The 24,367-nt window shown below is 56.4% G+C and overlaps 9 protein-coding genes across 9 annotated transcripts; 7 read left to right on the forward strand and 2 right to left on the reverse strand.

Annotated features, from left to right (window-relative positions):
- Window positions 1-214: 214 nt before the first annotated feature.
- JCM15063_000881 (uncharacterized protein) lies at window positions 215-1,222 on the reverse strand (the record flags this gene model as incomplete). Its single annotated transcript, XM_076680377.1, has 2 exons — window positions 215-913; window positions 989-1,222. The coding sequence occupies 2 exons, from the start codon at window positions 1,220-1,222 to the stop codon at window positions 215-217; spliced, it is 933 nt and encodes a 310-aa protein (XP_076532442.1).
- Window positions 1,223-2,160: 938 nt separating this feature from the next.
- On the forward strand, window positions 2,161-5,765 carry JCM15063_000882 (uncharacterized protein; the record flags this gene model as incomplete). The annotated part of the gene is made up of 7 exons (XM_076680378.1): window positions 2,161-2,406; window positions 2,468-3,561; window positions 3,634-4,061; window positions 4,121-4,515; window positions 4,577-5,213; window positions 5,279-5,476; window positions 5,557-5,765. 7 exons carry the CDS (start codon window positions 2,161-2,163, stop codon window positions 5,763-5,765), a joined length of 3,207 nt encoding a protein of 1,068 aa, XP_076532443.1.
- Window positions 5,766-6,297: 532 nt separating this feature from the next.
- JCM15063_000883 (uncharacterized protein) lies at window positions 6,298-10,120 on the forward strand (the record flags this gene model as incomplete). The annotated part of the gene is made up of 8 exons (XM_076680379.1): window positions 6,298-6,314; window positions 6,375-7,176; window positions 7,245-8,125; window positions 8,197-8,297; window positions 8,366-9,468; window positions 9,531-9,837; window positions 9,902-10,043; window positions 10,108-10,120. The coding sequence occupies 8 exons, from the start codon at window positions 6,298-6,300 to the stop codon at window positions 10,118-10,120; spliced, it is 3,366 nt and encodes a 1,121-aa protein (XP_076532444.1).
- A 557-nt stretch (window positions 10,121-10,677) lies between these two features.
- JCM15063_000884 (eukaryotic translation initiation factor 4E) lies at window positions 10,678-11,920 on the forward strand (the record flags this gene model as incomplete). Its single annotated transcript, XM_076680380.1, has 4 exons — window positions 10,678-11,068; window positions 11,142-11,410; window positions 11,482-11,802; window positions 11,888-11,920. The coding sequence occupies 4 exons, from the start codon at window positions 10,678-10,680 to the stop codon at window positions 11,918-11,920; spliced, it is 1,014 nt and encodes a 337-aa protein (XP_076532445.1).
- A 353-nt stretch (window positions 11,921-12,273) lies between these two features.
- Window positions 12,274-13,412, forward strand: JCM15063_000885 (uncharacterized protein; the record flags this gene model as incomplete). The annotated part of the gene is made up of 10 exons (XM_076680381.1): window positions 12,274-12,340; window positions 12,419-12,459; window positions 12,537-12,568; window positions 12,635-12,646; window positions 12,708-12,746; window positions 12,815-12,845; window positions 12,923-12,938; window positions 13,002-13,073; window positions 13,157-13,182; window positions 13,245-13,412. The coding sequence occupies 10 exons, from the start codon at window positions 12,274-12,276 to the stop codon at window positions 13,410-13,412; spliced, it is 504 nt and encodes a 167-aa protein (XP_076532446.1).
- A 588-nt stretch (window positions 13,413-14,000) lies between these two features.
- JCM15063_000886 (uncharacterized protein) lies at window positions 14,001-16,596 on the forward strand (the record flags this gene model as incomplete). The annotated part of the gene is made up of 6 exons (XM_076680382.1): window positions 14,001-14,136; window positions 14,208-14,744; window positions 14,906-15,110; window positions 15,461-15,528; window positions 15,592-16,385; window positions 16,465-16,596. The coding sequence occupies 6 exons, from the start codon at window positions 14,001-14,003 to the stop codon at window positions 16,594-16,596; spliced, it is 1,872 nt and encodes a 623-aa protein (XP_076532447.1).
- A 114-nt stretch (window positions 16,597-16,710) lies between these two features.
- JCM15063_000887 (uncharacterized protein) lies at window positions 16,711-18,204 on the reverse strand (the record flags this gene model as incomplete). Its single annotated transcript, XM_076680383.1, has 4 exons — window positions 16,711-17,286; window positions 17,353-17,855; window positions 17,932-18,119; window positions 18,179-18,204. 4 exons carry the CDS (start codon window positions 18,202-18,204, stop codon window positions 16,711-16,713), a joined length of 1,293 nt encoding a protein of 430 aa, XP_076532448.1.
- Window positions 18,205-18,310: 106 nt separating this feature from the next.
- JCM15063_000888 (uncharacterized protein) lies at window positions 18,311-20,401 on the forward strand (the record flags this gene model as incomplete). The annotated part of the gene is made up of 1 exon (XM_076680384.1): window positions 18,311-20,401. One exon carries the CDS (start codon window positions 18,311-18,313, stop codon window positions 20,399-20,401), a length of 2,091 nt encoding a protein of 696 aa, XP_076532449.1.
- Window positions 20,402-21,636: 1,235 nt separating this feature from the next.
- Window positions 21,637-23,326, forward strand: JCM15063_000889 (cyclin family protein; the record flags this gene model as incomplete). The annotated part of the gene is made up of 2 exons (XM_076680385.1): window positions 21,637-22,057; window positions 22,134-23,326. 2 exons carry the CDS (start codon window positions 21,637-21,639, stop codon window positions 23,324-23,326), a joined length of 1,614 nt encoding a protein of 537 aa, XP_076532450.1.
- Window positions 23,327-24,367: the final 1,041 nt, after the last annotated feature.

Below are 24,367 nucleotides of genomic sequence, written 5' to 3' on the forward strand. Positions count from 1 at the left end.
AAAACAAGGGAAGATGATGGTTTTCTGTCATAAGTCTAGAGACCCCCGACCCACCAACCCAACACTCCAAACGCGACTCCACTGAGTTTCTCCGATGGCGAGTGGAAGAACAAACTCGTCATCAACACCTGGGAGAGCTCGAGATGGATGCAAATTACAGTTTTAAATTCCGAGTGGAGAAAACAAGGGAAGATGATGGTTTTCTGTCATAAGTCTAGAGACCCCCGACCCACCAACCCAACACTCCAAACGCGACTCCACTGAGTTTCTCCGATGGCGAGTGGAAGAACAAACTCGTCATCAACAACATCCACCAACACAAACCCATGACGGCGATCGCAGCCCACGCCGATACAGTCACGGCCACGGGCAATTTGCGTTGTTGGGTCCGATTCGAAGTCGCGGCAAAGTACCTCGGGAACAAGGACGGTAGAAGAGGGTGTACGAGTTCAAATAGGAACATGGAACAGTGAATCATCATGAACGAGTGTCCCGAAGTGTCGTGACCTCCACGCCAGTATTCACCTCGAGCTCCCGTACACACTGGCACTGCGACGGTTGCCGTCGACGAGAGAGTCGAAGGTACGCATACTGCACCCGAGCTTTCTAGGATCCGGTGTGAGATCGAAGGGCCCGTACGAGTGCCGAACCAGGTCTTCTGGGTCAGGTAGAACCAGAAGAGGGACGAGAGGAGGTAGCGCCGGAGCGACGTCACGAGGAGGTTGAACGGCGTCTTGGCTGCCGGCGAGAGTTGAATCGCTGGTTGCGAGGGAGTCGAGGTCGAAGAGTCACGCTTCTTCGAGTCGACCGTGAGGAGCGGTGCCGTGAGGAACAGCGACAACGAGTACGCGACGTAGATCACGGTGACCCAACCCCATGATCGCTTGACAAAGAGTTGATTGATGCTGTTGCGCTGGAGCGTGCGGTTCCACGACCGGTGTTAGCGGTTCCACGTCATATTGTGAAGCGAGAGCGAAACACTTCTCACCTTGTCGGCAAAGAAGGGCAGCGATGGGACCGGGAACGCCGACTCGCTTGATGCCAATCTCGTGATCGTGTGGGCTGGCAGTCGCGAGCGGAACGCAGTCGTGGCTGCCGAAGTCTGCAAGACGGAAACGGTGGTGCCGAGCAGAGCGGTCACGAGCAGCGTCGCAAGGAAGCGTTGCCGAGGAGAGTACCCCGACGCGCGTGCAATTGGTCTCGCAGTTCGGGTGCTGCTCATACTTCTCGCTGGTGACGATGCCGTATAGGAGTAGGTTGAACGCGAGAGTGCGAGATCCAATTCGATGACGTATTAATACCCCAATCGCAAGTTCGAAGCTTTCTGCTTTACTTTGGCTCGTCTCTGGCCCTCTGACGAGCGCGACTGCCTGCGCTCTGCTCGACAAAGCTAGTTTTCTGCAAGACATGGTCGAGACGTCGATGAAGCTTCCCTGTGGCTTGCGCAGGTCGCCGATGCCTGCAGGAAATTCGACAGCTGAATTCCCGAATTCCGCGCTAGCTCTTTGAGCACCCCGAGTCGGAACAGTGTTAAGTGGGCCCAATCAGCGCACTCTCTTCATTGTAATGAGGCAGTGCAAACTTGCTCGATCAAGGCAAGGCTCGAAGCTCGGGTCGGGTCGAAAACTGCCCGTTCGGGCCTCGCTCGAGCTCGTCGATGCTTACTCGGAGCCTAACGCTCGGCAGTTTGATGATTCGACTCGAGCTTCGGCAAGCTGCTCGAGATCGTCGCGCTGGCAGGTCGACGCCACTAATGCCACTACCTGAGCCTCACTGGCTGCGCACGACGCTGGGCGCGCGACTCACGCGTCGATTCCGGGCAACTCTCGCTTGTGCTTCTGTCCCTCTACACCGCGGGACACTTTCGTATCAGGTCTGCAGAACGACCCACGCCATTCAAGAGACAGGGGAGCACCTTCGCCGGCAGAAAGGCTATCGCGACAGAGTTCCCCTCGGTTCGAATCGCAATCCTCCTCCAGTCCAAGGCGTAACCGCTCATTACCTTGTCCGTATTTCGATCGGAGTCGCGCTCACCCGCCCGCCCGTCCGGTCGTTGCCTTTCCGATCCCCTCTTGCATCGCGACCAACCGAGTTTCTCCTGCTCAAGGCGCGACTTTCTCATCAGCGTCGAACCGGGTGCAAGTCGCGTCGCAGCTGAGGATGTACTCGACCCAATACCCGCAACAGACGTACCCGCATTACAATCCAACTGCAGCAAGTCACAATTTCGACACACCGGCGGATGAGGCCAAGTGGAGCTTGGAAGATCCGCGCTTTGTGACAACCGACGACGATCAGTTCTGGCGAGTGGACGAGCCGCTACACTGCAGAGCGCCTTCATACGATGGCAATTATGTCCTTCAAAGCCTCGTGTCGGAGATAGATCCAGGTCAGAGGATCGTGCCGGTGCGCTTCTCGTCTGCCTTATGTGACAAATGCCGGATCTGATCGGCTTGCGCGGCTACAGCAATACACGACCAGCGTGCAGGGTACCTCGCAGAGCAATTCAGACCCCTACAATGCTACGAGCCATCCGACCTTTGATTCTGCACCCTTCGTGGGCCATGTGTTCGGGAACTTTGATACCGCCATACAGCAGTATCCACAATCATATATGCCACAGCAGTCGACTCACCCCGATCGAAGCCTATGTCGCCTCGAGCCCGAATCGGCGGTCTTCCAAGCTTACGCTACGAATCCGTACCCGACTCCAGCCACTTCAACTCACGCTCTTTCCTTCGCCGCCGAAACCGATCTGCGCTTGCTGCAGCGTACACAGGACGACCCAACCCTCTGTGCGCGGTACGAACCCTCGTCCGAGAACTTGCCCGCTGCATCGCGCCCGCCTTCTCAAGCGCGGGGTCCTCTACGACATCCTTCATCCGATGCCCTTCTCGACGGCGCGAAAACCTCCTACTCGAGTTCGAGTCGCAGCACACCTTCAAGCTCGAACGCATCACCTCCTTTGCGACCCCCGCTCAGTGCAACCCCTCGCCGTCTCCGGTCGAATCTCAGCATCTCAATCGAGCGAGCAGTTTCGAGTGAATCTCGCTCCCCAAATCACTCGCCGGCTTCGTCAGCAAGCTTGTCGCTTCCAGCCTCCCCATTCCGATCCCTCCCATCACCTCTCAGCCCTGTCGGCAAACGGCCTTTTTCGCAAGGTCCCGTTGCTACCGAATCGGAGCTACCCGCAGCAAGTCTGCATGGCTATTCAGAGAGCATGCCTTCTGCGGGAGCAAGGTACCTCCAGCACTTCTACGACTCGGGATCCGGGATGAACGACAACATCTATGGCGTGCCTTACCTCGAACAAGGATACGAAATAGAGTCAGCCGTCGGGAACCTTCACCTTGCGAGTCGACCCGCGTCGACAAATTCGATCGCCTATCAGTATGTACCGATTGTCGAAAGACAAAACGGTTTTGAGGACGAGTGGACACGGGTGCGAGACCAACAAGTTCGGGACTACATCCGCGCAACGGACAAATTGCAGGCAGGCGAGAAGACGGTCCTCATCCTCAATCCACGGATAGCCCAGCGGAGTTACGGAACTGAGCGGCGGTGAGTATCGTTTCTGAAACGGTCGATGCCAGAGCCTTCTCAAGCTTACCCTCCCTGCCTGTCGCACTTTAGGCTTCTGAACCCGCCACCTATGGCTTACATTCTTGGATCATCGTGGCATACGGGACCGTCGAGTCAAATGGGCAATCAGTCGCTGTCTGCGCCAGAAGTTCAAGTCTCGATCTATCCTCCGCGCTCGGCGGATAAGGAAGCAATGTCTTCGAAAGAATCGCATGCGACAGCTATCTGGATGGGATCAGATGGCCAGACTCTGGTCAACCCCGAAGATCCCGACGCAGTTCCGATCAGCGGTCGTTTCGTCAGCAAGAGCTTGGCCGTCTCGCTCGAGGGCGACTTGAACAAGGATACGATCTCTGACGTGAGGACAGTCGTGACGGTAGTCGACAAAAGCACCCAGGTGACTATCGGAAAGTTCTTGGGGAAGCCAATGACGGTGATATCGAAGCCAAGCAAAAAGAAACAGATCCTCGCAGGCGGAAGTAAGTCGATGCATTCTGGTTCCAAACGCTCGACTACCACTGACGCCGTGACATGACAGCTGCTGGATTGAACCATGGATCCCTCGTCGCGCTTTACAATCGAGCAAAAGCCGGATCCGGATCAACTCGATACCTCGCCACGTCTGGCCCTCAAACGAATTTCCCATCGACAGACTGGAAGCACATGACGTCGAATGCTCCTCAGCCATACGCGCCAAACGACACTGCCGATGTTCGCTTTATTTCCAAGACTCAGTCGTGGGATCCATTCCTCATCTACACGGTCGACCTCTCGATCTCGAGCGCGGGAGAAGCGGCAATTCAGCTTCCTGCGCCTCAACACGGATACCCAAAGCCGCCGCTAAATGCGAATCCTGTTGACCTTCGGAAAGCTCAAGCCCTGTATTACAATCAACCAGTCGTCCTGCAATGTCTCGCGACTGGCGTCGTATCGGTACGTCAGATCTGCCATCGCTTCGGCCTTGGAGAAAATGCTGATTTGCGCGTCTCGACAGCCTGTGCTTATTCTCCGCAAGATTGAATCAAAAACGACTGCGGTCGGAGGCGGAAGCTTGGAGCCAACGCTTCCCAACTTTGCCGAGACGGCGCATCTGGCGGTCGCTCCGGGGGAGAAACTGGGCGAGCCTGTTTCGCAATACAAGAATGTCGCTTTCGAAGTCTATCAGGCAACGCCCGACCTGCGGAGCCAGAACCCATTCGATAGGAGACTACCCAAGAGTAGCTTCCTTGCATGTATGAACGACGAGATCGGCATTCATGTTGCCGAGGAGGAAAAGACGATCTGCAAAAGCGCGTCGCCAGCCGTGCCGCCTCATCTCGACCTTCCTCCGCCTACCCTTGCAAACTCTCTTTACTCGTCGACAAGCAGTTATGCATCTAATCAGCTCGGTTTCGAGTCCATCTCTGAGGGCTCGTCGGATGATAGCGAGTCAAACCGGAAACGAGCTCGTACATCAACTTCGATAGGATTCGCGCCCCCATTCCTCTCGCCTCCTTCTCCAGCTTCAAGCCGACCAGCTTCTCGGCACAAGCGGCGTGGCCAGTCCCTGAGCAGCCTCGCGACGTTGCAGCAAAGCCGCTCGCCGTCGCCTCGACATGTGACCGAGCTTGTGTGGACAGTCCCTTGTGGCGGTGCGTTATAGCTATCAATGTCATGAGCTCGGTATAGAGGAACTCATCCGCTCGCGCCTTCACAGATTCGGGAGTCTGGTCAATCTTGGCCATAGATCTCGCTCGTCACAGCTTTTTCGTCCCTGAAGCTGCGCATCGTGGCTCCAATGGCGGAGTCATGTCGCGAGCTCCAGCGAATCCTGTTGGACCAAATTTACCGATTGCCACTCGATGTGACGCTGCCCCGCGGGGAGGAACTGGAGATTTCGAGTCGTCTTGCGCTGGTACGCTCGACCGCCGCTTAGTCCTCTTTCGTTATGCCGTACAGGCTTAGACTGACCTGTCGCGCTTTGACTTTTGCCAGTGCTGCATGGCGACAACTTTGACGCTTCGCACAGCATCTGGGTTGGCGATCAACCCTGCGTCGAGCAGGTCGTCCAGAGTTCGAAAACAATGCTTTTCCGCCCGCCCGCTTCTCCATTGAGCTACAGTAACCCCCTTGCCCCTCGTCGGATCTGCATCGTTCGTTTCGACGGTGTCGTGTTCCCGACAAACGTGTACTACCGCGACTAACTGTCTTTTGTCACCGAGCACGTTTCGCTCATAATCAAATCGGCATCTCACGCATTTCCAGCCATTCCGTCGAAAGCTGTTGTAGATGTCCTATACTTGCCTGCAGTACATGTTGTATTTCCGTGTCTTGTCTAGTGTGTCCAGCTGTGGCAGAGCCCTACCGTGGTATTGAATCCGCCGTCACGCGTACAGATCGCGTCCAGTTGTACTTCTAGAGTCAGGGTCACCAACGGGCATGGAGAGACCGCTACGGGTAGCGCGACGATAAAGTGAAACAGATGAATCGCGATTCGCCGGCCGCTGGCGGTGCCAGGGAAAATTTCTCGCGCAAATGATCAAACTTCCTCTCCGCCTCCTCCACTCCTTGTCACCTCACCTCCCCTCCGCCTCTCAACCCCTAGCAGCTCGTCGCTGTTCCGTCGGCGTCGCTTCTCAGCTCGCCTCCCTTTCCCTTCCTCGGGACTCGCAGCCTGCTCCCCCCCTCCGGGCCGTGTTTTTCCCTTTTTCCCGTTTCACGTCTCGCCGTCCTTAGATGCCCTCGGTAGACATGTGCGTGCGCGTTCTTTCGTTCATTAATTGCGCTGCGTGCTAATGATGGTCATCCGACAGGTCCGACTCCGCTCCCGCTACCTCTGCGCTCTTCCAAGAGTTGTACGGCGCGATCAACCGCTCGTCGCGCACCGCCGCTGCAACTGCACTCGCGACCCACACCGCCTCGCAAGGTCTCCGATCCCTCGTTACCGAGTCGATCCTCGATGAGCTGAATCGCGCCGCCAAGTCGAAGGTTCCCGCCGAGAAGGAAGGGGCCATGGTCGCGTTCGAGCAGCTGTTCGCCAAGGTCGGGCGAGTTGGAGGTGCAGACCCGTACTTTGTGCCCCAACTGTCCCTTCTCCTCGACAACTTTACCGAACAGGGCAAGACCGCGAGCATCAAGGAAGCCGCTGAGAAAGCTGCGAAACAGCTCGTCCGCCTCCCGCCTCCCGAAATTGCCCCGAAGCTCATCGAAGAGCTGTTCCAGTACATTGAGGGAAACGCAAAGTGGAAGAGCAAGGTCGGCGCGCTCGAGTTGCTCGGCATGTTTGCCGTCACCGCTCGGGATCAGGTTGCGGAGCGTCTTGGCGAATACGTTCCGAGGTTGACGCCGTCGATGCGGGATGTCAAGAGCGAAATTTCAACGACTGCCGAAAAGACCGGTGTCACTCTCTGTGGTGTCCTCACGAACCCCGATATCCAGCCGTTCGTTCCCGATCTCGTGAAATGTATGGCCGACCCGACCACGGTCGCTGCCGCCATCAAGCGTCTCTCCTCGACCGTCTGGGTTCGCGAGGTCGACGGACCTACCCTCGCCGTCGTCGCTCCCCTTCTCACTCGTGCTCTCGCCGAGAAGGGTAATGTCGTTACCCGTCAAACTGTAAGTCGCATGCTTGCGCAATGTTTCGTTTCGCGACAGAAGGCTAACGTTCGCTTGTTCCTCTGCAGGTCGTCCTCATTACCAACTTGTTCAAGCTTGTACGATCTGCCGATCTCGCCGCTCTTCACGCTCCCGCAGTTCTGCCCGGTATCGAGCGAATCATCGAATCCGCTGCCTTCCCCGAAATCCGAGCTTTCGCGGAGGAGGCCAAGCGCTCCGTCGACAAGGCCTGCGTTGGTGCTGCTGTCCCCGCGGTCGACCACCTTACGGAAGCCGCCGAAGACGAGAAGGTTGCCTACACCGAACTCGCTTCGCTCGTCGAGAAGCACACTGGCGAGAAGCCCGATGCATTCGTCCAGCAATCGCTCTCCTACGCCGCGTTCGCGATTGCCCACCTCACCCGCAAGCGTTCGTTCGGACTCAAGGACTGGCAGACTCTCTACGTTGCGCCGTACCTTGCTGCGTTCGTTGGCAAAGAGTCGGCCGATTCGATCGCCCAGGAAGAGCTCAAGCGCTGGATGGACCTCGACAAGAAGCGCAACCACGTCGAGGGTGCCGACGATGACGACGACGAGGAGGGAGAAATCACCTGCGACTTGCCCTTCTCGCTCGCATACGGTGGTCTCTTGCTCTTGAACCACACTGTCCTCAAGCTTCGTCGTGGACACCGTTACGGAATCTGTGGTGCCAACGGATGCGGTAAATCGACCCTTCTGAAGGCGATCAACCGCAAGCAGATCGACAACTTCCCTGTGGACCTCAAGGCCGCTTACGTCGAGCACGATATCGAAGGAGACGAGACCGGCATCACGGTGTGCCAGCTTATGATTGACGAGCCTCGCATCAACGCGACCGAGAAGGAGATTCGCGACATGCTCGAGGAGATGGGATTCGCGCCCGAGAGGCAAGATGTCGCGATCAACTCGCTTTCTGGAGGATGGAAGATGCGGTACGTCGGGGAATTGCCTCGTTCCAATCTCGCCTGTCCCCTATGGCTGACTGTTCCTACTACGACAATAGTGTCGCACTCTGCCGTGCCATGCTCATGAAGGTCGACCTGCTCCTCCTCGATGAGCCTACCAACCACTTGGATGTTCAGTCCGTCGCCTGGCTCCAGGATTGTGCGTTACGCTCCATCAGTTCGCTCGTCCTATCGCTGAGACGCTCACGATTTGTTTTTTGGCTGCAGACCTCAATGCTCAAGACGGAGTCACCTCTATGATCATCTCGCACGACTCTGGATTCCTCGATGCCGTCTGCACCAACATTATCCACTATGACAAAAAGCAGCTGCACTACTACCGAGGCAACCTCGCCGCCTTCGTCGAGAAGTACCCTCCCGGCAAATCGTACTACACCCTCTCGGACGAAGTTGTCAAGTTCACCTTCCCTCCTCCCGGATCGCTCATGGGTGTCCGTTCGCGAACTCGCGCTATCCTCAAGATGACCGACTGCACTTTCACTTACCCCGGCGCAAAGAAGCCTCAACTTACGAACGCCTCGTGCGCTGTCTCGCTCTCGACTCGTGCTGGTATTGTCGGTCCCAACGGAGCCGGAAAATCGACGCTGATCAAGCTCTTGACGGGAGAGACTCTTCCCGACTCGGGCAAGGTCGAGAAGCACCCCAACTTGCGTGTCGCGTACGTCGCACAGCACGCGTTCCACCACATCGAGCAGCATCTCGAGAAGTCGGCCGTGCAGTACATCCAGTGGCGTTACCAGGAGGGTGTCGACAAGGAGCAGGCTCTCAAAGCAACTCGCGCACTCACCGACGAGGAGAAGGCTGTCCTGCGCACGCCGATTACCGGCAAGACGGGCGAGACTCGCTTCCTCGAGAACATTGTCGGTCGTCAGAAGCTCAAGAAGTCGTACAGCTACGAGATCAAGTGGCAGGGACTCGGTATGAACAAGAACTCGTGGCTGCCGCGTGAGCGCCTGATCGAGCTCGGCTTTACCAAACTCGTGCAAGAGTTCGACGACTTCGAGGCGTCGCGTGAGGGAGCTGGTTCGCGCGAGATGTCGCTCAAGCTCGTCCGCCAGCACTTGATGGACGTCGGACTCGACGGCGACATCGCCGAGTACAACGAAATGCGTGGACTTTCGGGTGGACAGAAAGTCAAGGTTGTTATCGCCGCCGCCATGTGGTCGAAGCCCCAGTGCCTCATCCTCGACGAGCCGACCAACTTCTTGGACCGAGATGCCCTCGGAGGTCTCGCTGTCGGTATCCGGGAATGGACTGGTGCTTTCCTCTGTATCTCGCACAACCAAGAATTCGTCAACGCTCTCTGCAGTGTACGTAGCCATCACTTTCCAGCTCTACTGTTCGACCCTGATCGTCGTTCTCTCCTGCACAGGAAATCTGGAATGTCGACGCTGGTGTCCTTACCCACAAGGGTAAAGCCGCTGTCGATGACGGCGCGTTCGAGTCGAACCCGCAGTCGGGCATCAACACCCCGGCCGCTGGCACTCCCCTCCCCGGAACTCCTGCTGCCAGCACCCCTGCCGGTTCCGCACCCGGTACCCCGATGACCTCGACTCCCGCCGGTTCTGGAGACGAGGTCGGTGCTGACGGCGAGCTCAAGTTCAAGGCTGCCAAGGGTAAGAAGAAGCTCACCAGGAAGGAGATGAAGGCTCGTGAGGATCGTCGCCGAGCCCGTACCCGTAAGCTCGTCTGGCTTTTCAAAGTTTTTCTTTGCCGTTCTGACGAGCGATCTGCCTGTTACAGTTGCTTTCCTCTCTTCGACCATTCCCGGTGCTACTCGTGAACCCGACACGGAGTCCGAGGACGAGACCCTTCAAGGAAAGGCACTCCGAATTCCCTCGAAGAAGAAGGCTCAAGCCAGTACTCCTCAGCTTGCCGGAATGAGGTAAGCTTTCGCATTTCCCGTCGCAGTCCGATTGTCGCTAAACGTTGCTTCGTTCTCGCGATAGGTCCGGAAAGTAATCCACTCGGATCGCCTTACCCTGTTTTCTACTTTGGTTCTCTAATATGTGCTCAGGTTCCCCCTTAGACTTTCTTTTCTCTCCCGCTCACTAGGATCTTCACCCTTGGCTCGTATATTGCATCGGTACCCTGGTTCTCTCTCGCTCTTTGGTTGTCTAGTTCTTTGTTATACTTGTCGGTCGACACGCATCGCTCGCCTTACTTTCTTTCCTTACACTCTCTGGTCTCGGAATGGCATGCCTCAGCGCGCGTTGTTCTCGATCTCTGTTTGAACCGTGAGAGATCGCTGCACCCGCTTGCGAAAACTTTGAAAGCCGCAATACGAATACAAACGAAGACATCTGCGATACAGTGCCGCGATAATCTCCAATTACCCGTCGCGTGTCGTCGCTTTCACCTCGACGCCTTCAACCTCAGCTCCTTTGTGCATCGCTAGCTATACCCGAGGAGAAACCCTACAAACCGGATTGTCCCCAGCCAGCAAGTAAACGCTCTCAGCCCGCTGTCACAATTCCCGGAAAGAAAAAAACCTCGACCCGAAACCGGCAGTTTTGATCATGTCGACCGATCTCGAGAACACCAAGAAGGAGGAGCAGCTCCTCAACGGAGAGACTGAGCAGCAGCAGCAGCAACAACAAGCCGAGACTTCAGCTCAGGACGCGTCTGAGGGAGCCGAGAACAAGGCCGACAAGGGAGAGGCGCAAGTTTCCGGAACGGACTCGGACGCAGCCGAGCCTGCGGCCAAGGATGATGCACTTGTAGAGAACGCCGACAAAGAGGCCGGAGACGCAGCCAGCGCGAACGGAGCCGTCACTTCGGACGATGCCCCGTTGACCAAGATGTTGGAGCAACTCGACCAGCTGTCGGAAAAGGAACAGCAGGTCATCAAGGAGAACCTCGAAAGGATCAGCGAGTACCCGAAAGAGCTGCCTCTGAGCCAATCGTGGAGTGAGCCATCTCGAGGTCAGGTGCGAACAGCAGCCTCGAGGATCCTGGCTGACCCGCCCATTGTCCTTGCCAGCTCTTCACTTTTCGGACACTTCGGGAGCGTCGAAACACTCTTCGGCTGCCGCAACCAAAGATGCGTACACCGAGGGAATCAACCCCGTGTTTGTTGCGACGACGGTACCCGGCCTCTGCGGACAGTTGAAAGCGTTCAAGAAGGCGGTCCGACACAAGCGTGCGAAGCCCAATGAACCGGACGGTCTCGGACTCAACCGACCGGGCATGAACTTGCACTTCTTCCGCACCGGCATCTCCCCGACTTGGGAAGACCCGTACAACGAAAAGGTCGGTCCCGCGAAAATCCTCGCGCTCGTCCAGCTTCCATAGACTGACCCACGGGGCTCCTTTCAATGTAGGGTGGTCGCTTGACTATCTCTCCCCCAGCTGCGCTGTTTGACCCGATCTACGAACGCCTCGTGCTCCTTCTCGCCGGATCATCGCTCGAGCTCGCGACTTCGGACCTCCTCACGAATGAGGGACCTTCGCCGGTTTCGAAACGCCCTCCTACTCCGGGACCTCCTCAGGAGGGTCTGATCATGGGAGTCGTTGCCTCGAGGCGTGCCCGCGGAGACCGTATCGAGCTTTGGGTTGGAGGCAAAGAGAAGCGGGAACCGACTCCGGGAGACTGGATCGACCGGTTGAAGGAGGTGTTGGCGGAACAATTGGAAATGCCTGAGGTAAGCACACTCTGCCAGTTGCGCGCTCGAATCGTTTACAGGCGATGCTGACGATTCGCATGTGTCCATGCCTGTATGACTCTAGCTGCGGACGAGCAAGTACAAGAAGCACTTCTGAGCGTAGATGAGCTATCCAAGTTCTGGCGTGTAAAGCGATCTGGCGTGCAATTACTGTATACAAGCATAAATCGATCCTTCTTTGGCAGAATATCTCTTTGTGCCAGCAATTGCGACAGGCGCGAGACAGCGTGTTCGACGGTACTCTTAACTCGGAGGAAACCTGCCCGATGCGCGCGATGCGCTCGTTGATATTTCCGCGGCAAAAGGTCACTCCGGAAAGCGCGCTTCCCCAGGATTCGCAGAATTCGGCACCGCCGAACGAATTCGCCAGAAATTCGAAACCGTCGCGACCTTGCATCCCTCGCTCCGATTTCTACTTGCTTGTGCCCACCACCGAACAATCTTTCACTTATGTCACAAGATTCCGCCACGCCTGCTAAACGTACCTACCACGGCGAGGATGAAGCCGAAATCGCATGTCAGTCCTCGATCGCCTTCCGCTTGCCGCTCGACCACACCTCTAGGCTCTGATGTACCCTCAACGGACCGCTCTTAGACAGACTGCAGGTGATCGGAGCGAGGGAAGGAGCGATCAAGGTACGTCACCGACGTCGCTTTGCTCGTTTGCTCATCTTCTAGGCTCACACGACTCGTTCATGTGCATTTTCATCCAGGGTACCGCAATTGGTGCGACCCTCATGGCCTTGTAAGTAGGAGACGCTGTCACGCTCCTTGGCGAACTGCTTCTCTGACCATCTTGCTTATCATGCAGGGCTCAGTGGAGGTACATCTATCCCTCGTCTCCTGAAAGACTGTCAGCTCAATCCCGAAGATTTGCTCTATAGATTTCCGTTGGTGCAGCGCCAAACTTTGGCGGGAAAGGCGTAATTCTCCTTTATTTCCGTCCTCCGATCTTCTCGCAAATGCTGAATCACATTCGCGGACTCGACAGGTTTTTGGTCATGTGGGCGACCATCTTTGGAGTGCGTCAAGATTCCCATCTTTAACGAAGCCATGTTGCCTTGAGCTGTTACTGATTGACCTGCTTAATCCGTTTTAGATGGTCACGCATGCGGGTCCGTTCGAGATCTATTGTGTGACGATTCGCGAATTGACGCTGTACAGAGTTGCATGCACAGATCACTACCTGTTGCAGTACGAAGCTGAACATCGCGTCGCGGCCGAAAAATGGAGAACTCAGGCTCGGAATGGTGAGTCTCGAGCATTCCGACTACCAGGCGATACAACAGTAGTCGTACACGAGCTGATCTATGTTTATTGATCGTACCATCAGAGCTCGCGGGACAAGGGATTGTGCCCGTAGGTTTCATCAGCAACGATCACACGCGAACAAGTGGCTAACTTGATGTCGTTACGCGCAGTCTGAAACGGCCATGAGGAAGTGGAAGGAGGATTACGACAACTCGTTGCGGGCAACGCTCGAGTCGCCAACAGCAACTCCCGTCTCGACTCCCTCGACAAATGCCAACAACGTCGCTATCGAGCAGAGCAAGATTCTGCAAGAGCTAGGACTGGACAAAAAGCTATAGATGATGCCGTCCCGACAGGATACCGGTGTTCACTCGATTCCGCCAACTCTGAATGGAGAAGATCAAGAGGGCATTTCTGCTATTGCAACAGCTCAGTCGCATTCGGCAGCGTGGCACTAGAGAGTCTGTTATAATTTCTGAAAGACTACTTTCAGCTAGAGTCGCATTGCGGAGCTGCATGAGAGACGCGCATGCTCCTGGGGAATTTTGCTCTCGTTCCTTCCAAGGGCAGTCCCCCTTTCGTGGTGCTATCGCTGTCGATCGCAAGTGCCGGCTGGAGGATTCTCGGAACTGACCCCGGTGGCAATAATCGCCACGATGGCTGACCAACTAAAGGATTGCTGTTTTTCCTCAGCTTGGACGTCTGGACAGCGCATCCAGACCAAGAGGACAACCCACGCTCATCACTAATACTATTAGCAGTCTGAGGATGCACGACAAGCTAGCTGTAGCTCAAGGCGTATAGTCAGATGAAGATGTCAAACGGTGACGCGTTCAGAATGTCAAGCCACCAGCTCGCGCCCGGCCCCACTCGCGATCGGCGACGGCACTTCCTCAGCTTCATCAAGAAACCATCCGGCTCATTCCATGGCGTCAGCTGGACGTAGACAGTGCAAGAAGTCGACCCAAGGTCTCTACGCTGTCCCAGCACAGTTCATTGAGATGGAGAAGGAATACACGCACGAGGGCAAACAGATCGGCAAGGCCAAGGCGAAGAAGCAGCGTGAGCCGCGCGTCCCTAGTTGACGGCCAATTGGAGCTATCTCTAACGAAGACAGTACGGGCGTCATCTAGAGGAGGCGAGTGACGAAGAAATCGACGAACTCGCAAGCGAGCAGGACGACCGTGACGATTCCGGCCATTCCTCTGCCCCGAAATCTAGGAAGAAACCGAAGAGGAAGAGCGCGTCCATCAAGGTACAGCCCAAGATTCGGGGGACGTCACCGTTCGACGCTCTCTCGAAGGAAATCCTCGTCGAGATTTGTTCTCTGCTCGACCATCAATCGCTTTACCGATGCGCGTTTCTGTCAAAGCGTTTCAACAAGATTCTTTTTTCCAACAAGCGGGTCATCAAAGACATGTGGAAGGCTGCAAGGTCTAGCAACGAAGCATTGCCTCTACTCAGCAACTTCAAGGAGCGACAATTCGCCATCTTGCTCTACGACCACATGTGCAGTGTTTGTGGCGATGACGACGGCGAAGCCGATCCGTGGCTACGTATCGTCATTTGCAAATCTTGTCGTCACGAGAGGCTAATCCACTTCAAGAGCGTCGGGTCCGCTTACCCAGAAATCATTCCTCGTACTCTCGCATGCTGCATTTCGACCCCACGTAAGTCTCGCACTATTCAAAGAATCAACTCTTCTCGTCTCAAGCACAGACTTTTCGCTACTTTGCCAGTGTGTACCACAGGGCAGCTAAAGAAATCAAGTCTGCTCGACTCGCGCTTTTTCGGTTCTCAAGCAGATGCTTACAGTTGCTCGATCTCGTAGGATGGGTGCTCAAAGAAACGCTCGAAGCGCAAGCAAAGCGCGTGCTCGAGCTTGATCGTCAAGACATGGACGACTTGGAGGTCGAGCGATGGCAGGCTGTCCAAGACAACAGGCTCATCACTGCCTACGACGACGGTATACCACGTCCTGGAACCGGGAGAAAGGTCACTAGATTCATCAAGGCGAGGGAAGCAGTCCTCGGCCGGTACGAAGAAGTGAGCGGACTCTATCGATCGTGGCAAACAACGTGCTGAGCCGAGTCCGCCATGTTTGCGTCACAGGAGGCCAAAGCTTTGTGGAACTGGTTGCAAAGTCGTAAAGCCGAAGCCGAGAGCGAGACATTGGCATCTAGCAAACGACGCAAAGAAGCGTAAACGACCTGCTCCTTTTCATCCGGTCGTCGTCACGCCTCATCTGATTCAGGCGCATCTATCCAGCATCAGAGCCCGTCTCTGCGACCTCAGTGACTATGAAGAGGAAGAGCAAGTCTTTCGTTCGTTGACGGGGCTCATCATTTTGACCATGCCTAATTGATCGAAGCCATTCCGGTCATAGTTTCGACGACGACACGTTCAACAACAGCGCAGTGGTCTTGAAAGGATCGGCTGAGATCGACGACAAAGGTTAGCAGCATGTCGAAATCGCCATTTTTGCAGTAGATTGACCGGGAGCGCTGGATTGAACAGCTTGGGAAAAACTTGAGCCCAAACTGCACAAAGTGATCGAAACTGGACGCAGGAAGAGGCAGCAAGCTGCAGAGCAGGCTCGACACGAGTCGCGACTCGCGCATTTGCGCCGGGACGTTTACGATCCAGCGCGCAAAGACGACGACCCACACTGGCCTCTCTTTGCCGATTTCTGCCGATTCGAATCCGTCAAAGCGATCATTGATCACGACCTCGAAACAGACGAACTCGACAAAGAGCTGATGAGGGGATCAACCGATGCGATTCTTGCCGAGGCGCGCGAGTGGTGGCGATCGCTCCGACTTGCGGTCATCAAGCTCATTTTCACCCGCACTCTCGTTCTCGACGAGGACGAAGAGCTCGACGACGGCGAAGGCGCTTACGAAGGTTGCGACGAGCAGTGGTCTAGTCTGGCGACATCGGCAGTCTGCTGTGATTTTGCTGATTGCTCTCGCAACCGCAAAAACTTCGTCTTTGTGGGTTCGCTTACCCAAGTCCTCGAGCATCAACATGAGGTCCATTCAAACGAGCCTAAATGCGCTGCGAACATGAGGCGGGTCGAACAAGGGGAACAGAGGCAGGAGGAAGTGTACTCGAACGTCTGGCTGCCTCGACCTGTTTCGCAAGCGGTCCAGGATATTGTCTGTCTGGGAAGGTTGAACGCAGACGAGACAACCCTGGACGACTTGGATGGTTTGTTCGATCCCGAGGAGGATGCGTTTGAGCTTTCGTGGGACAATTCACCCGGATCCCAGCAAGCCAGTGGCAAGAGAACGGCTGACTGGCGCCAGATTGTAAGACATCTCTTTCCTAAACCCCAGTGTTGCCGCTCTGCCTATAATCGAGCTGACTCTTGGGTCTTGCTGCATCTAGATCTCGCGCATCAAGCTCGAAGACGATCGTGCCAAGACTCCGCTTGAGCGCCCTGTGATCACGCTTTACGACAACGAGGGAGAGGTGTGCCGAATCAGAGGAGGAAGGCCTACTCCGACCGGGCGAGCTTGAATAGTCGGCAGAGTGACGTAGAACCGCTTGAAAAAACTCTCGATGCCTTTTCTCTCTTTCTCTCCGGTCGGAGGTCGGTCGCGGCGAGAGAGCATCAGATGTCGAGCGGCATTGTTACAGAATGGCTCGAGTACCGTTCTTCAGGTCCTCTTTCCATTCCTTGATCCACTCTTCGCCGCGTGCCTTCTCGCTCTTTGGGATCCCGACCACTTCGAGCACCCATCCCTCTTTCAGTTCCCACCCATCAGCTTCTTGTCCCTCCTTCGCTTTTGCCGCCATGGCCATCACCTTGGCGAGTGTCAGCTTCGAACCAACCTTGAGCACTTTGCCTCGGACCGTTGCAAAGTACAAGTCGTACTCGTTCGGATCGAGCTCCATTGATTCCGAGAAATCATGGAAAGTCGCTCGTTCATCGAACTCGAGGCACAAGTTGCGAGTCGGAGGTTGAGCGAGTGGCAGGAGAACGAACGTCGGGAACACTAGCGGAGATTCAGGAGGAGGCGCAACCCAAGGGATATAAGGTGCGGTCGAGGATGAGTTTGCTGGAAGAGATGGTGCGTAGTATGGGATGTCGGGAGAAGAAGTGGGTGGCAGCGCGGTCGGTTCGAAATGCGGTGGGGTTACATCGGTGGGACAATGGTGGAAGAGCGGTACTTTGGCTGTGGGTTTCGGTACTACCACGCCGCGCAGCTGTATTACATATCGATTAGACATCAGTGCTAGCTGGACACTGAGGCGTGAAATGCGGGAGATTACCTTGAGTGCTTGCAAGAGAGCTTCGTTGCCTTCCCGCAACCGACGTTCTTTCTCAACGGTCTCGAGCTGCTTCCGTCTCCGCACTTCCAATTTCTCTTGCACAAGGTGTCTGTACTTTTGTCCGACGTCTTCATCGGGATTGTCACTGATCTCGCGCTCAAGAGTTTGAAGGCGCTCGAGTGCATCGAGAGCCTCTGGAAGCTTGTCCAAACCGATCAGCGCGCGCGCCGACCGCAGCAGGACTTTGAGAGTTGTTTTGTGCGTCGCAGGAGTCGGTTCATTCGGTTGTTGCTGCAACACTTGGGAGCAGTCTCTGAGGGTTTGGCCAAAGTTCGATAGTTCGAGATTGCAGGCGGCTCGATTCGAGTAGAGTGCTCTGCGCTCTTCGATTGACAGCTGCGGACCAACCTCGTCGATCGCGCGAGAGTAGAAACCAATCGCATCTCGGAACTTGCGTTGCTTGAACAGATCGTTTCCCTGTTCCCTGAAGCCTTGGGCAATCTCTGCGATTTTTTTTTCAATCGTTCGCATCAGCCTGGTCATGCTCGTTTCGGTGGAAAGCCAAACACAGAAGAGTACCTGAAGGATCACCCTCGTATGCGAGGGCTTGCAAGGCGGCGAGGGTGTCGGACGGGTTCGTCTGCCCCTCCTTGACGGTCGAAGTACCGGCTGCCGTCCCTCCAAGCTCGGATGGGAGAGACTTCATGAAGAGCGGAACGGCATCAAAGCCTGCGAGTTTGTCCTCGGGAGAAGCGTCGTCATTGAAGCTAGAAGTGGTTGAAGCGGTTACTTGGGCCACACACACTCTGATATGGATTGAACTCACGCCGACCGGGGAGGGATCACGCTCATCTTGTCGAGGATGATGATGCGGAAAAAGTTGAAAGATGCGATGAAAGATGTCTCGCTTTGATGGGTACCTCTGTCTGTCCTTCCTTCCATCCACCCATCGAGCTTGATGCAATGCTTGCGCCGGAATCTGTCGAGTGCAAGTAACTCGTTCGCATCGACGTCCTCGCTGACTCTCGACCAACCATTCGATCATCTATTGCCGGCTTCGACCTCGACGTCCACCAGCACCGGTCGTCGTCCGCGGCGTCACCGACAGCGCCTGAGCGAGACGCTCGACCTGCCTACCGATCCTCTACCGTCGGAGAAGCGGACAACCTTTGACCCGACTCAGGTTTCGCCGTATCTGCCGCAAAACACGCGAGAGAAGAATCACTTGCTGGCGTCGTTCCGCCAGACCCTGTACCCGCATTCAACGAGTCCTCGTCCACAACAGCATGTATCTCCTGATGCGACATGGTCGACCCTAGCGAGCGTGCTCCGGTACCCGGCCGAGCAGGTCCCCCACCTTCCCCCGTCGCACTTTCCTACCTCGACTCGTTCAGCTCCGACGCCTTCGTCCAGCAGCTCGATGCTCGACACTTTTGATCCATCCTTCTCGATCGGCTCGGCGCAGAAGATCAACCTCTCGACCGAGGAGCTTCGGAGAACGTTCTCCATCTTGGCGTCTCAAACTCCGAGAACCCGAACCGGGCTTCAACGCCTGCTCGTCGTGGTCGAATTGCTGGCACGCCAATCAGGATCGAATTCGACTGTTGCCGACATCTCGTCCTCTCTGGCCGAACCTGCGGGAGGATCGGTCGAAACCTTGCCGGGAGGAGGCGCCGCACTCAGCAATACGGAATGGAGACAGCTGATCCTGTTTGTCGGCACGAACCTGAGAGCGACTCGACCTGATCCAGAGACAAAGTCGGTCCTGTCTCTCTTTGCTCAGCAACAAGAGCTCAAAGCTCGGGACAAGGTGAAAGGCAAGGCAAGCGCAACCGTGACAAGGGAGGACACGAAACTGTACAACGCGCTCCTGCACATCGCGCAACGCAGCAGGATGTGGGAGCTGTTCGACCAGATCTTGGAACGAATGGAGTCCGAATCGATCCCGCCCGACGCTGCGACTTATGTCGCCAAAATGCAACGCGAGGACCAACGCGGCAGTTCGATCGAAGTCATTTGGAATCTCTTCCAGCAAGGGTTCAACTGGACCGTCGTGGACAACGATCGTCACGTCGGAAAGCGAGCGCGGAAAGAAAGCAGGAAGGTGCTCTGCAACGCATACGTGTGGATGCTCGCGAGACGAGCGAGGTTCGAAGAGTCTAGCAAATTCCTCGAGGTGATGAGATCGCAAGAAACGGTTCAGCTAGATCACCTCGCTCCCGAGCCGACAACGATGCAATCCTTCGACCCCGCGAAGCCGTATGGCTTCTCTGAATCTGCTCCGACGCGGCATTCGGTGCCGAATCGCTCGCTGCAGGTTCGGCTGCCAGCACCGGACGAACGTCTCTACACGTCTCTGATTCAAGCTTATGCCTTCCAAGGCCACCTGAAAGAATCGCTGGGCCTCATGGTGTCGATGATCCAACAAGGCCCGTACCCGGCGCTACCCCTGCACTTTCACGAGCTGTTCAAAGCGTTCGCCAAGCATGGACGGACGACCTCGAGCGAGGGAGACGCAAAGCTCGACTGGCTCCGCCTCAAGGGAACGATCTCGAACAACTCGCCTCAATCGAGACAAGTCCACGGTCGCAATCCGCTAGCGGTACTCGCCGGCACAAGCAAAGGTGTCCTCGCCCATCGACAAAACACCCGCGACGCACAGGACGACGAATTCTCTCCCCAGGCACTCGAGACGATTTTTGAGTCGTTCTTGTCACTCGAACCCCCGGCCGCATCAGCCGCAATCTCGACCGTGCGTCCTTTCGAGGGACAGCGCACGGCGCCCTCGCCCAAGACGATCTACTTTGTCCTGCGCGCGTTCGAGACGGCATGGGGTCCGACGAGACTGCGGCACGAGCCCGAGTTGATCTTGCGCGAGGTGTGGAAACGGTTGGAGGGCAAGTTTGGGCCAAAGCGGGAACAGGGCCAGGGTCTGAGCAGGAAGCACAGGTGGACCGGATGGAAGATGGACAAGAGGGTGACGCGACTGGTCGAGCGGTACCGGGCAGCAGCGGCGGACAAGGAGCGATTGATCCGCGAGTTGGTGTAGGCAGAAGCAGGACCAGAGTCAATCGAGTTGGGCGATGAGGTGATCATGAAGCCGACGTGACCAGTGTATTGAGTTGGTCTTTCCCAAAGTACGCTTAGAGAGTCAAGCGCGCACTCGCGAGTTAGCGCCATGCACAGAGTCAAACCGAGGAGTCAACCCTAGGGCCGGGTTCCGAAATTGCGAAGGTCTCTACGATATCGCGCGATAATCACACAGGGGATCTCCCGGCTCGCCCTCCTCGTCGCTCCCGAATCCCGTCTCGCCTGCTTCTCTCTCGTCGCCTGGCCGTGTCTCGTCTCGAGTCGTCGCCAACACTCGCAGATCACTCGCACGCAGCTGCCTCGCCTCGCCTTACCCCGGACTGGACGGCATCCCACCGCAGTGTCCGAGATCCATCGACACCTCGTGGTCCACCGCGACCGTCTTTCGCTCTTCTTCTTTTCTCCGCAGGTGAGCTCAACCTCACCCTCGCAAACACTCCCAGCACTCGTCAACTCGTGTGCTCACTCGCCCCGGCGTGCCCTGTGACTCGACAGCGAGAGAGATCGCCGCGTGCCAACTTGCGGGGTTCGTCTCGATTTGACTCGTCTGCGCCCGTCCCGACCACCCCCTCTGGGCCAGTGTCGCTCGACTCGGAACTCGCTCCCAGTGCTGACTCGGCTCGCCCATTCGCTTTTTGTGTTCCAGTCAGAGCGCCGCTCAGTCTCGCAGCACGCCCGAAGTTGCGCCACTTCGGCCAAACCGGCTGTCCAAGTCACGCTCGGCTTCTTTCCGTCTCGCCTTCTCTCCCTACCCCCTCCTCACTCGCCCACCATGTTCTCCGTTCGCGTTCGCATCCACTGCTGAGCGATTAAGTTCACCCTCACCACACGCGCGCACATCCCTCCCCCCTCGAACCACAGAACACCACACCGCTCAACACCGCCACCCCGGTTCCCACCATTCGCCCCCTCCGCTCAACATCACTCTACGAAACCTCTTGCAGGCTCAATCGAGTTTGTAACGTCCCAGGTCAACATACGCCCCCCAGGTCCACAATCCACTCCGTCGCCACCAGCCTTCCTCCGTCATTCTCTGCCACCTAGCTCGCAAAGCCCGGTGCCAGCACTGTTTCAACAGCAGTAAACCTTCTTTCTCCCTCTCTGTGGTCCTCGTGTTTGTACGCCAGTTTCCCATCGTCGAGTCACGCGGTCTGCTCACCCGGTCGCAACGACGTCTATTGTTATGCAGGCAACATGAGCGCACCTACTCCTCCTCATTCGTCACCCGAGTCGGCCGACGAGGCTGCATCCGCTTCGCAAACTCGCTCGCACTCGCATTCCCGCCCTTACCACCTGTCGTGCTCGCCTCGGGATCGCCCCGAAGCGAAGCGCCCCCGCTCTTCCCTCTCGCACAACCAAAACCCGCCCTGCTCGTACCCCATTGCTCAGCACGATTCCGAGCGTCATCTCCCTGTCCAAGCTCCCGCGACGCCGCACTACCCTTCGCCAGCGCTTACGCCCGAGGAGCTGCTCCCTGCTGTCCTCGAACCTTCCTTCCCGCCAACATCGTCTCTTGAAGCCGAAGGAAGCACTTCAACTGAGGCATCGCAAAGAATTACTGCTTCGCCCGCGCTGTTGCAGGCCGAGAAGGACAGATTCGTCAATGGTCTCGTTGGTGAGGCTTCTTGACTCTCGCGGATCGTTCCGTCTGCAGGTGGGCTCGTTGAACTGACCATGAATGTATCGAGAAGGCGCGTCCGTGTTGGCGATTGAATCGATCTGGGGCCCCTCGTCGCCCGCGCCTTCTTCGTCTGCTTCGAACGCCACCCAATTCTCAACTGCATCTTCCGTCCTCCCCTTGCACTACTTTGTGCGTGAAGTGCTTCGTCGGTCTCGCACATCCTGCTCAACGCTTCAGCTCGCCCTGTACTACCTGCACAAGTCCCGCAAACCCATTCGAGATGCCGTCGCAATCGCTCACGAGTCGAGGGCAGCAATCAAGAAGCTCGCCGTTCATGAGTCTGAGCGTGACGCGTCCAAGCAAGAGGCTGCCGCGATCGAGCGGTACATGTCGCCTGATCTCTTGAAGCAAGACGATGCTGCTACTTCAGCTTACCCTTCGCCTCCCGAGTCCCCCGACACTCCCCATCTCGTGGCTGCGACGGATGCGTCTAGCTTGCAGATGGGTGAAGCAGACGAAGAGTCTCTGTCTGATCGCTTCAGTCGCCTTCTCGAAGCGCAAAAGTCCCCACTTCTCTGTGGTCGACGCATGTTCCTCGCCTCGCTCATCTCGGCGTCCAAGTATCTGCAAGATCGCAATTACTCGAACCGCGCGTGGGCCAAGATCAGTGGACTCGAGATCAAGGAGATCAACACGAACGAGCGCGCGTTCCTCGCGCTTGTTGGATGGGAGCTGCACCTCAAGGCGGACGACTTCAAGCGGTGGACCAATCGACTCAACACTCTCACTGCCGCCCCTGTCGTTCCTACGGTCGCGCCTGCGCCAGAAGGCGTCAGCCGTCAAAGCTTGGCCAGGTCGACCTCTGAGTACCTCCCGATTGCGTCTGCCTCTTTGGCTGCTGCCTCGGACTCGTCTGCCCGACCCGTTTCGTCCAACTTGGTGCGCTCGCGACTCGCGCTGGCTCGAGGGGCATCTGCTCCCCTATTCGAAGCGTCTTCGAAAATTCCGACTTCGCGCTCGACTGGCTTCCCGATCGCGCAGCCCATCGCCCGTACCGCTGTTCCTCGTGCTACTCGATCGAAAGCGGCACCTGCTTCGGCAGTCGATGCGCAAGCGACGGAAGTTCCCAGCCGACAAGTGAAAGCGCTCCCGAATCGTCGCACCAGGTTCGCAGCAACTCCGGCTGCCGCTGGAGTTCCCATCTCCTGGGGGCTCACGGTCGGCTTCGACTCGCGGGGAAGTGAACTCGTTCAAGCACACTAAGCGGTTCATCCTTTTCTCTCGTGACACTTCTTTCTTCTCGGTCGTCGTCGTAACCCTTTTTCGAGCCTCTCAGTGTGTACCAGCTCCCCCTGTGTATATGGTGCAGTACTTTCTGTCTCTCTCGCTCCCGTTGCTGTATCGACGTCTTTTTTCCCTTTACCTCCTCCACTCCTCGTCTTCCTTTTTTTTTTTACCTTGCTTTTTGTAAGATCAACCGCAAGTGTCCCTCGTTTCCCCCCCGCTCTATCTCTCTCCTTGATAGCGACTTGTTTGTGTTATTGGCAATAACCCACAAGTTCTGCGTCTTCCCTTTGCGATTGAGTGTTTCGAAGAGCGAGAGCATATATGCGAGGAGACTTTGTGAACTCGGTATCAGACAAGTTTCGACTTTGCCAACTTACTATTATCATAGCGCCTCGCGCGAGGGCACACGTGCTGCGCTTTGGCGGTTGAACCTGTAACCGGGGAGAAAAGAAAAAAACAGGAAAAAAATAACCCCCTCCTTAGTCCCCGGGCCCATAGGCCTTCAGCATTAACTTCATCAGATTGCAAGGTCCGGCCATTCGCGCAAAGATCGATCAATTGACAATTAGATTGTTCATTAAGGCGCCGTGCGTTCTTGCGCGGATCGACATCCGTGATCTTCGGCGAGGGAAAAGCTCAATACTGTAACCACCATACGAATCTAGCTTTGTCGCGGCACGACCAGAGGCATTCATAGCGAGCCCGTACAGCACCGGGCGGATATAGTAGGATGCGTAGCAGGCGCAATCGATTGGCAGGGAGCCGAGGAGAGGGATGAACCCGTCGGAAAGACGAGGCAAAAAGCGCTACTGTACTAACGACAAGTGCGGGCACAGGGACGATCGAGATCCACTGATGTCGTGAAGGGTCGTACGAGAATCGCGGGTCAAAGTAGAGTAGCTCATAACCACCCGCACGGCGTAAACTGCAAGCGCCCTTCTCGCGTCGATACGACCCACGGGGTCGGCTAAAAGACGGAACTTGCTAGCAAGCGGGATCTTTGCCATCGGTACTGTA

The sequence above is a fragment of the Sporobolomyces koalae genome, assembly GCF_050403365.1.
Source record: "Sporobolomyces koalae JCM15063 DNA, S_koalae_JCM15063T_v1_ctg37, whole genome shotgun sequence".
Classification (NCBI taxonomy): Eukaryota; Fungi; Basidiomycota; class Microbotryomycetes; order Sporidiobolales; family Sporidiobolaceae; genus Sporobolomyces; species Sporobolomyces koalae.